Below are 12,317 nucleotides of genomic sequence, written 5' to 3' on the forward strand. Positions count from 1 at the left end.
GAGATTTTTTCCAAATTCCAAATGTTTATTTATGATAATCTGTGGATCCTACCTACAAATAGCTCTCAGGTATTTCCCGTAAAATAAAAAAGACTTGATCTTAAACACAATGAAAGATGTTGGAGACATTCAAATAAATATGTAAAACCCATGAGATATTTGTGATTGCTATCTTATTCATAACATTTCCACAAAAGTTCAGGTGGACAGAACTCATCAGATGGCTTATACTTAAATTTCTGCATGAATCAGTGTGAAGGTCATCACAAAACTCTCCAAAGTATTGTAGAATTTTGTTTATTGATTTTGCACACATGGGTATTTTTACATTTCTATTGTTTTTATTGAAAAAATACCTTTTCCAGTTACTTCTTTTCGACATTGAATTTGATTGTTTTTCTCGTCTCTTAGCAAAGCAGTTGATTTCCTTAGATAACCATGCATAGGCAATTCATCAACTAACATGTCCTCTCATCATTTCACATGCTGTTTTCCTGCTTTAGGTCAAAGTTCCAGTTCCAGTCATTCCTTCAGCTGCACAGAAGATTGAATCGATGTTACAAGTAGGAGGGAATCCAACTACCTCTCTATCACCATGGACATTAGACTCTTTGTTAAAAAACAGACATAACAGTTACTGAAGACTGAGTGCTCAAATGAATTTGAATTGAACCCTTACCTTTAGCAGTTTATAGAAAAAGATACTCCTTTTTGAAGACTCAAATAATTTTAGGATGCACTCCTGTAAATTAATTTGACATAGTAAACATCAAGGGCAACATTAAATAATGCAGGAGTTGAGCCTAGCAAGACAGAATGTTAAGTTTGAGCTGTGTTTGCTCTAAGTGATACAGTATGTGATTAAATCATCTTTAAGAAATATGCTTACTAATACCTGCTTATTTCATAATTTACACAAGGTAAAACAAACATACACAAAAGAAGCAGCGTATTGTCTAAATGTAGATTTATTGTTGAGGTATAATTGAACTGAATATTTATTCTTTTGAAATCTCCTCTTGTACATCCACACTATGTTTGTATAAAAACTGTGGTGGAATACAAAAAAATTTTTTTTTATAAAACTGCCAATTGTGTAGGATGGAGGGGTGACATTGGGACAACTCATAATGAACTCAAAATCTTCTTGCCATGTTTCATTTTAAATTTCCCTGGAAACCTCTCATTTGTTTTTGCTTTTCATGATCAGTGTATTTTTCAGCTGCTATGGTTCGGTCCAACAAGATGAGGTCAGGCTGCAGGGTAAATAAAGGACTCAGGATCTCTCTCTATGCTGAGATACAATGCCAGGCTTCTGTCTCAAGCTCTAACAACACTGGGATTGTAAACATGTTTCCAATATTATGATTCAGATAGGAATTAATCCTGTATATGAGACACGCTGGTTCTCACTTTCATCAGACAGGTTGTCATCTGTGCTGCCCTTCCCGTCCTGTGCAATGAAGAATGTAATGGCCAATGGTGCAAAAGATGAGATGGAGATGAAGCGGGGGTAGGCTGGCCCTAACAAAGTTCCGAGGTGGTGCTTGTCTAGTCGTCCTTCTCCACTATGACCTCCCCATGAAGCACCCTTCTCCTCTGCCGCAGCATGTGAAAGTAGAGCTGAGGAAACACTGGGAAATAGAAAAACATACGGGATCAATGACAGAATAATTACAATTCCATGATGTCGGTTATAATTGTGAATGATGCAAATAAACTAAATTAAAAGCACCAAAGGCTGGTGATGAATTCAATAATCTCAACCAGGCTCTGTGATTCAGCTCAGATTTCTGATAATTCAAGGTTTTACAATTAAGTAACATAAAATCGAAACTTCACAATGACATCAAGCTACCTACAACAGTGAAAAGAATCTGAACTAAATTCTGGGTGACAAGCAGGACACTGGACATAGTTTCATGACAGGCAACAATTGATATGCAATATGTTAATTACAATATATGTGTGTACATGCAATTCAATATGTATCACAAACAGACAATGTCAGCTTCACAGAAGTAATACTTGTACATTGTATATTTTTTCTACTGTATTGGCTATTGTTCAGGTGTACAGGTGCTATTGTTTCAATCCCCTGTATATAATGATTTCTCCTGGCACAAAGTTTTACAGTAAAATCGGGAACATGATGATACTTGTATATATGTTGAGGCAACAATTCCACATACGATTTATTCCAAATTAGCACATTGTGGGCAATATTAGAAATCACTGGATTGTTTTAAACAATGTATTTTTGTACCTTGATTTACTACTTAGTTGATTAAATTCACCAATAACAGACACTTCATACAGTTATTTTAATTTACAAGACAAATTAACAATCTTCAGGAAAAAATATACAGTGTAAACAAACAAAAATTGAATACACCATCACACATATGGATGTTTCATCCAATCCTTTTTTAAACATAAGTCTCCTATTTTGAACAGTGATTTATTTTCTCCAACAGGAAATAAATTGTCCCATAGGAACTGTAGAAAGATAAAAATGTGTGCAACCCTATGTTCAGGAGAAAAGTTGCTTCTGAAGTCTTGATGGGTGGAAAATGTGAATGTGTATCCTCTAGGTCAGTTTAACTTTAATATTCTTCTCCACATTCCTTAATATAAAGTATCTACTGAAAATGCTCCTTACGTGGGATGTAGGACAGCATAACGACGATGAGGCAGTAGTAGTAGTCAAAGGACACATTATACTTGTTGGGAAGCCTCATGGAGTACATTCCAGATCTACGTACAAATGGTAGAGCAGCATAAATAGTCAGCAGTTCTCCGATAACCCCCAGGGGATACAAGACGATGAAGAGGTTGTATCTGGGAGGGAAAAGAGAGGGATGTCTTCAAAATCCTGCAGTGTAAATACACACAGTCACACACAACTGCAGCCACATCGTCCTGCAGTTACAGGCATTGGATGGTAACACACTCACATGCATGGTCATCGGAAAACAGAAACACACATCGCTAATTTAACGGTGAGTGGATCCAAAATGCAGGAGCACGCACTCTTACAAATGCTACCTTGAAAACAATAAACACATGCTTCCCTAATTCTGAAAATACTGTATATTAACCACTCCTAAGACATTAAAAAGACAAAGCCCTGATGAAATCATATGAAACATAAATATCAATTATCCATTAATAAAGATCTTTCATTGTACAAGGTAAATAAAGAACCATGTGGAACACAACCAGGACTGAATAAACCGGTGATTACAATATTGGTCAGTAGTAGTCAACTCTGATATCATAGATACTGGACCCTCCATTACCTTAAAAAAACAATTTACCCCTTCAGTACAGCTAAAGTATGTACTTTAAAGTAAGCCAGTACAGGAGGAAGACACAGTATGAGAGAAAGGCACTAGTAAGCAGATAGGAAGATAATACAAGAGAAACATGGGTGAAGTTTCTAAAATAGTTTGAAGGATAAATTGGTTCAGTTTGGAAGAGAGGGCAAGAGGTTGACTGAACTGAAGCGAAGTAGAATGATTCATCAAAAAGAAAACAAACTCTTCTTGCCTCCGCCAAGTAGGTAATGTATTCACCCCTATCCCTTTGTTTGTCTACTGTATGTTTATTGTTTGTTTGGTTTGTTTGTCAGTAGGATTGTGCAATAACTACTATATGAATTTTCACGAAACCAAGAGAGAGCATATTAAATTCCTGGATCAGGACAAATGGGCAGATCCAGGAATTTGAACTGGTGGGTTTTTTTTCATTTAATTTTTCATTATCGCCAATTTCCCAGGGAATAATGCATGGATCAGACATATTTTCAGTAGTGGACGGATATATATGAGTGTGCATTTTGGTGCCTCTTGATTGAATCTGAGGGGACTGTTGGCCCTTTGCTGCGGTAGGTGCTTTACTGAGTGACATTGTAGTACTACTTATATTGCAAAAATTTCTATTGCATTGTTTTTGAACCAAGTGTTAATCTTACACAAAACGTGACCTACTAGACTGGTCAGGAAGGATATTGGGCCTCTGACAACTGTCAGTGACTGAATCACTTCATTAAGTTGTTGACTACTACAGTGGGAATGGATAGCTTTTGACAACTTGGCATGCAGACATACACATGCATAGGCAGACAGTCTCTCAAGTTGAACGCCAACTGATGTTTCAATACAAGGTAACATAGTTTATTGTGTATGTCGGCTTTACATTTATAGCTGGTTAAAGTGACAACTCAAGGTCTTTCTTTCTAGTGCAATACCGCGGAAAAGGCACATGGAACTGTCTCAGCGGATGTGAGAGAAATGTTGGGCGAACATTCCATGACCAAAACAGATGGTCATAAAAACGGGAGCAGCTGAACACGAGCCCCTCTCCAGAGGCCTGGCGTCTCCTCCATGCTTAAAGAAAGACGTGAATGGTGGGGGCAGGCAGGAGAGTGCTAGTCAGTGCAGGATAATGAAAAGAAAAAAACCCAAATAAGAGTAATTTTAACAACACTACAATGTCTCTGACGATTACATGTCACATGTAATCGTCAGAGACACATATCAAAATTAATATGTTGATATGTAGGCCTCTGACAGTGGTAACCCAGAGATAGAACAATGTCCCTGCTAGTAAACAAGTTGATGTAATCTGTAAACCATTCTGATGCAAGATAGCCCTCTCTGGACTCTAAGATGCCAAGCCTGTGTTGGACAGCTATCAATGTGTATAGCTGACGTTTCACCCAACGACTCACATTTCAGCTGAGCTACTGTAGCAAAGAGACACGCGAGGCCAGACTGCCACGTCACAAGTGCTCTCCATACAGTAATAAGCAGGTGGTATGTCACTCTGCAGCCTAGATATGTTGACCATCTCCACATTTCAATGATTATAATGAGAAATTTCTCCATGTTCTGGTTTCCATGCTCATAATAAAGGATATTTGAATTAAAAAATAATAGCTGAATTAATGAAAATGTTTTAATTCATGCTTTCTTTAAAAAAAAGCCATAAATATACTGCTGATGTATATTGCAATGGAAAAACATTCAATAACAAACATATTTTTTTCTATTTTCAATCTAAAAAAATGTATAACTAAACTCTGATATGATTTAACAGCCTGATTTCTATAACATCTGTTTTGCATCATCAGTATTGTCACAGCACAGTGTTAGCAGTTAGTTCACCCATCGCTGATAGAGAACACCTGGTGCTAATCAATAAATAAACCCATGCTTCTTCTCTCTGTGTTAGCTGGCCAATACTTAATACACACACACGGCTACACCACTTCCTGATGTAAAGCCGGTCTACGCCCAGGGCTGCAAGCATGCCAGAGAAGAGATCACCAGATCAGGCTGACATGCTCAGACACAATGTTCGATTATTAATGACAATTCAAGTTCATCCCAGCTGGTAGTAATGGCATCTCCACCTGGCCCATTTGATGAAGTACGGTAGGTGGTGGAGCAGGTTGAATGTGTAGTAGGAATATCTGGTGATCTCTGTCACCGTCCACACAACCAGGAATAGGATTACGCTTTCTTCATTCTGGATCTTCATTCAAATCAGGAAAATGGCATATATGTGAAGGAAGGAAATCTAAGATGTTTACATGTGTCAAAACTGATATGTGCTGCTCCTACACATCTTGTTACCTGCGTACACAAATGTGTGCAAGCGTGAACATGAACTGTTGAATACAAAACAAAAAAAACTGTGATAGAGCACATGGTAAAGAAGCTTCGATCAATTTGATTTTGTTCCACCAAAAAACCCCTATGTAAAAAAAAAAAAAAAAAAATATATATATTTATATAACCTAAGGGGAAAATATATATATATAAAAGTATATATACTGTTTTTTTTATACTGTATATATATGTGTGTTTGTGTGTGTGTGTGTGTGGGGGGGGGGGGGTTATTACGACGGAGTATTAGGGCCACATTGAAAGAAAACAAATTGGAAACTCTGAGAATAAAGTTGTAAATTTATGAGTATAAAGACATAATATTACGAGAATAAAGTACTTAAATTTGGTCTCTGTGTTATTTTAGTGGAGAAATGTCAGAAGAGCAGTCTCGTGTTAAAACGAGGAACGTGGAACACTTTGTGAAGGTGTACTTCAGTCTAGGTCAACGAGCAAAAGTGTTTCATAACCATTTAACATGGATAACATGACATTAACGTAACTGTTGTCAGTGTGGCACGACACCAGGAAAAGCTGTTGCCAGGGCTCACGCCTGTTTCCTGGGTTGCTGTTTATTTCCATGATATGATATTAAATTAAATTTTAATTTTCATTGTGAAATCACGACTTTCTTCTCTAACATTACAACTTTATTCTTGTAAAATTACGACTTTATTCTCGAAGTCTCACTTTTTTTCCCCTCAATGTGGACCTAAAACTCAGTCGTAGATTATAGCACTGAAGTAGAACTTGAGACAATAAAGAGAATAACAGAAAAATGTGCAAATTTTCATGAGCCAAAGCAACTAAATTAACTCTCCTGTAGCAGAGTTGGTGTTTATCCTGACAGTCACCTGTCTGATGCTGTTGGTGATGAACCAAACCATGAAAATCCGTGAACACACTTGAACCCCTGTTACAATCACAGAAGTCCTCACGATTCCTGCAGCAGAGAAAGAGAGAAAAAAATATCACAATGATTTACAGTTGTGCAGGTGTTTGCACAAATGAAAATCTGTTTGAATTTGAACTTAAATTGAAAAAAAAAATCATCACATACCGATGGCACAATGTCCCACCTGTAAGACAAAATACGTCAAATTAGTTCATATCATACTATTAATTGTTACCTTTCTCATCAAACATTTTTACAATTGTCAGGCTTAATCTCATCTAGTCGGATGACTGTTGATTATGATCTTCCAGCCCTTTTATTCGGACAGTTTATTCAACAGGTCACTCTATGACTCTGTGTAGCCATGCAAGTAACAGCAGACACCATTCTTCTCCAAGTCTTACCTCAACTAATGCAAACGTCTGGAAAAACTTGAGTGTCCTTGCTATACTTCTGTACAGACCCTTGTGTGTGCCTTTTTGGATGTAGAAGCGCATCATTGCAATGGCCAAAACCAGCCACCTGCAGGGAAAAAAACAGGTAATTTCACACAAAGGTGCTGATCAGCACACCGGAGTATCTCAGCAATGATGCAACATGACTGTTAAAATGAAACGCATATCATTTTCACCAGGCCACCTGTACAGTGATATATGATATATGATATATGTAAGATTATATCTGAACATACTTAGATCATAAGTTTGAGTAGATACAATTTTTTTCAAAACTCAACCTAAAGCTATACCTGGACTCAATGCAATATATGTTCAATAAAAATTAATTTGGATCAATAAAATATTGCAGCACCCAGCATAATGATGATATGTCTTATTCTCTCATGAGAGATACAGAGATTTTCTTCAGATCTAAAGGCTGTGCATTGAAGAAGTCTCCTGCATTATAAATCTTGCCAGCTTTTGGCTGAAGGACAATTAAACAGCAGGGCAGCCAGATCATGTGTGCAGTGTCTTAAGTCCAAGTTGCAGTAACACCAACTGAAGTGAGGATATGTGGGGCAGTGTGGATCCTCATAATTTACTATAATTTAATTTAAAAAAAAATTCCGCTGAAGCGGAGTTAAAGTTCCCCAGAACTTGAGATTTACTTTAGACCATTACAAACGACTAACTTGACAGGAAATGATGGATGGAGTAACTTCTTAAAGCAAGGATTGAGATGGCAAGGAACAACCCTGACTGACCATTTCATTCCCAGTATTTTCATCAAGAGTGACAACTGAGAGAAGAGTCATTACATAGGAAAGGTTGTGTTACATCCAGTAACAACATTACCAAGCACAAAATTTTCAGATTTTCACTTTTTAACTAAATGTTTACAGCTACTCTACAGTGTAATAGTTTAAAGTAAAATTCCTTTCCAGTGCTGACTCAAACCAAGGTTTAAAGATAGTTATTATTGTACTTTATCTTATTCACCTAATCTACAGTAGACCTGCAGCTAACAATGTCATCCTCATTTTTTTTCTTAATTAAAAAAAATAAGTATTGAGAGCCTGAGGTAAGATCATAAAAGTGCAAGAGAAAAGCTGAATCTCGACGTATTTGAGAAATGACTTAAATAATTACATTCTCCAAGGATATTATGTTTTCACCCCTGTCTGTTTTTCTGTTTGTCAGCAGGATTACGCAAAACTACTCAAAAGATTTCCATGAAACTTGGTAGAAGGATGAGACATGGGCCAAGAAAGAACCCATTCAATTTAGACATGGATCCAGACAAAAGGGCAGATCCAGGAATTATTTTATTACTTTCTTTAACATTGCGAGATAGGGTGTTTTGTTTTTTTCATTTCATTTTCATTTCAGCTTTTATGGAAAGATGGATCTTGAAAATTGACATGTTAGCAAAATAAAATAAACAGTTAACATTAAGAAAGACTAATAATAATGTGTGCATATCATAAAACTGTGCTCTGACCCAACAACATACAACGAACTAAAACAGTACAGGAGTAGATTCCTTCTTAACAGAATGCGGCCATGAAAGATTATCTCACAGAGCTGTTTACAGGGTCACTGGTATTAACATAGTAGGTGGATGAATGAATGGGATGTACAGTAGGGCTTTTACTAATTATTATACTTGTCATTGATTCATCTGCTGAAGTCAATGCTGAATATTAATCCCAAAAATGAACTAAATGGTAAAAAATGCTAGATATATTTTCTTAAGAGTCCTGGGTGGCATCATAGGGGGTGGCTTTGGAGATAGAGAGGGTCATCCTAACCAACAAAATGTTACCCGAAAATTGGTGGTTCAATTCCTACTTCCCCAAATCCGCATGCAGAAGTGTCCTTGTTCACGACACTTAACAATAAATTGCCTCTGACGGCTCTTCCGAAAGTGTATGAATATGACAGAAAAAGCGTGGTAAATATGAATATGTGTATGAATGTGTTTGAATGAGTAAATGTGACTTGTACTGCTTTCAGAGGTCAATAAGACAAAAAAAAAGCTCTATATAAATACAGTCCACTTACCATAGTCCAAAAGTTAAAGTTATGTCCGCTATGCAAGGTCATGTAATCTATGGCAGGCCACGGAAGAACAATGTGTACATCTGGTGAACTTTGATAGCAATTTATGAGGCTAGGTCTATAAGAACTCTATGCTCTTGTAAATAATTGTGTGCTGTAGCCTTACAACCTATGTGCTGTATGGACACTGACCCCCGCCCACATACAACTACAAAAAAGGGGGGAAAGTTGCTCTCATTTTTTACACAAAAATAATAGCAGCACAGAACGATTTTAACGAAGTTAACATTCAATATTGAACTTGGTACCTGCAATAATTTTGAGGTAGCAATTTTTATTAAAGTTATGAACAGATTATATACTGGGGATATTGCAATATATCAGGTGATTTTTTTCCTATATTTTAAGACCCTAATTCACGTTCACAACAACAGAGCGTTCAGGGTTCTGAACCAAACTTTGATTAAACAGGTGAACAGTTGCAGCAGCAAGGCCTCAGTCACCACAGCTCAATTACTGCAGGTCACGTTTTACCGTTTCAAAAAGAAAAGTGCAACCAGCAACAACGCAGGCCAAACATACATGTTGAGAACGGCCACTACAGTAGTAACGTTAAGAAGAACACAGCGGAGCTCTATGGTTAGTCTGGTAAAAGTAAAGAAATGTGTAACACATCGTTGATGGGACTAATTTTATGGGTGCTTGAGCGGGGTAGACATGCCACTGGTTAAGACATCCGGACGGGCTCTGTCCTCCTGATTCAACAGCATAAATTTCTCCATTACACTATATCAAAGCAGATAATTATCAGAGTTGAGAAGCTGAACCTGGTAAATGTCTTTCTACAAATCAATTAATTGACTAATAATTTCAGCTATAGTTGGAAACCTTAAATTTGAGATGTTTTGAAGTAAAAAAATCTAAACTAATCTTATAGATATCATATTCTATTCTGTATGATGTTATTTCAGTATGAATGATGACAGCAGGTTAAATTCATGTCAGTGAGTACATGTAGCAGCCATGAGAAGTCAAACTAAACATGTCAACCCTCAGCTTTCATTTTGAAATCACAGCGTTATTGCTTATGTATAAATTTAAACAAAAAAAACGTCATCCTGACTTTCAGATTAAAAAAACAAAACAAAGACCATTATATGATGATAAACCATGACAACTAACAAAAGTTACATGATGTAAAATGTACTAATACTGCTGCCTCAAAGTTGTGTTGATAACCTACATATTATATTAACAGCAAAGTAAAAAATAAATCAAATTTGTCCAATTGACATAATTGGTCCACTGTTTTTGTCAACAGATTAATAATTTAGTATGAAACTTTTCTGATAATTGATTAATCGTTTTAGTCATTTTGCAACCATATACTCTGTGGTATATACATTGTTAATTTAGCTTCTTCAATGTGATGATGTACTAAATTGCTCTGTTCCTCTAAACTGAATACTTTTAGGTGTGTGGGATGGACACAATAAGAATTTTTCTATATAGTTTAGACAACAAATAATCCACAAAAAAGGATCCACCGATTTGTCCATAATTAAAAATAATCGTTAGTTGCAGACCTAATGTTGAATATTTGTAAATTAATCATTTGCTTAACTGACTCGTCAGACGCATCCGTGACATGGGTGACATGGCACTGGTTGAGATGAAGCTGTTAATGAAGATCACTTCTGATAGCACGCGTTCACTGATTATTGATCCTGTGAGAAAAAGCCTGGCTGTTCTTTTTCAGAAGCGATATGAGCCGGCAAGTATTAATTCTCATGAGATTTGTCATGCCTGTTTCACAATAAACACTTTAGCAAATCGACTGGTAATCTCGCGCTATCTTCCAGTCCACAAATGTTATGTTGTTGTTGGAAATAATGTGCCCAATGCGCAGTTCTCGGCCCCTGTTCTGAGCTCGAGTGTCAGCGCACCCTGGCTATACTTATCACTGCAACTGTCGGCAGCGCTGTGGGCCTTGACGCTGACACCATGCAGTCAGCCCTATTTGGACACGGCTGCAGCGCCAGCCTGTTACTTCAACCAAACGCCATTCATTCATTGTTCCACCGCTCGATAATTACCACTTACATTTTAATCTTTTAAGTTTATAGTTCACTTTTTCCCCCTCCAACTCTGGTGTGGCGCTGCGCCACTAAATCCAGCGACATGTACTGGCACTTTCGACTTGACTCAGAAACACAGTCCTATAAACAGCAACACACACGCTCACAGTTTTTTAAGGGAGCGACCAATTTAAAAGGCTTTCCTTATTAATATGCGACAGGGGCGGATTAACGCACGTACCCGGCGGTCATGGCGATGTTGTAGAAAGTGAGCCATGCGGTCGCGAGGGCACTTTTCGATCTCTTCTTGTTGTTGTTTTCTTTCTCCTCAACCGTGCCGTCCTCCTCGCTGGACGCCATGGTACCGGGGGCAGGGTGGGAAAGTCAGGATAGGAGCTGACAGCTGGGGCTGGGGGGGGGGTTGGGGGGGGGGGGCAGCAGGGTCATCCATCCTCTTATCCGCTCACGGGTCCCCCTCTCTCGCGGGACTGGTGCTGCACAAGTGCGTGGCCTGCCAGTGGGTCCCCTCACAATACAGTTTTCATGAAATACATGAAAACTGTATTTCAACTGTATAGTGTTACAAAGTGTTCTTTGAAAACAATTTGTGTCGTCAAGTGTTGGAATAAGAAGCCATCCACTCCATTGCTGCTCTGGCATTGTTTTTTTCATTTAATTTCTTTTCATTGCTTTCCTTTTCTTTGCATAAAACCTCTCTGGGCATAGGTCCACTGGTCTTGGAACTCCAGTAGAGTGAGCGCTAGGGTTTAAATACACTTATCAATCTGTACTGGTCTGAGATCTGCTCTCATGGAGGTACTGCCTGAGAAACTGCATCAATGCATTATCTAAAAGTAGATATTCTAATGGCACCAAGTAGAAATGTGTGTAAACTAAAGACAGCACTCAATATAGTCCAGGCCACCTAATCCTGTTCCAGTTACTCAATTCAGTGTTCAGGTGTCTGTGCTCAGTGACAGCACAATGTGCTGCTGTTTCAGGTTGTGACCTCAGGACAAAATAAGTCAGCAGCATTTTCACATCATTAGCTTGAATGTGTATAAACACAAAGGGTCATAGCAGGAAACTGCTGCCCAATGGTGTTTCGACTAAAGCACTGATAAAATCATGTTCCCTCTCATTTGACCTTGTTATTTGGTTGACTTTA

At 37.7% G+C, this 12,317-nt stretch overlaps 1 protein-coding gene across 1 annotated transcript; it reads right to left on the minus strand.

Moving 5' to 3' along the window:
- Window positions 1-281: 281 nt before the first annotated feature.
- Window positions 282-11,546, minus strand: hacd1 (3-hydroxyacyl-CoA dehydratase 1). The gene is made up of 7 exons (XM_035619657.2): window positions 11,391-11,546; window positions 6,975-7,092; window positions 6,736-6,754; window positions 6,530-6,618; window positions 5,420-5,541; window positions 2,663-2,841; window positions 282-1,634 (listed from the first exon to the last, which is right to left on the minus strand). Exons 1-7 carry the CDS (start codon window positions 11,507-11,509, stop codon window positions 1,552-1,554), a joined length of 729 nt encoding a protein of 242 aa, XP_035475550.1. The 5' UTR covers window positions 11,510-11,546; the 3' UTR covers window positions 282-1,551.
- Window positions 11,547-12,317: the final 771 nt, after the last annotated feature.

Source organism: Scophthalmus maximus, chromosome 21 (genome assembly GCF_022379125.1).
Source record: "Scophthalmus maximus strain ysfricsl-2021 chromosome 21, ASM2237912v1, whole genome shotgun sequence".
NCBI lineage: Eukaryota > Metazoa > Chordata > Actinopteri > Pleuronectiformes > Scophthalmidae > Scophthalmus > Scophthalmus maximus.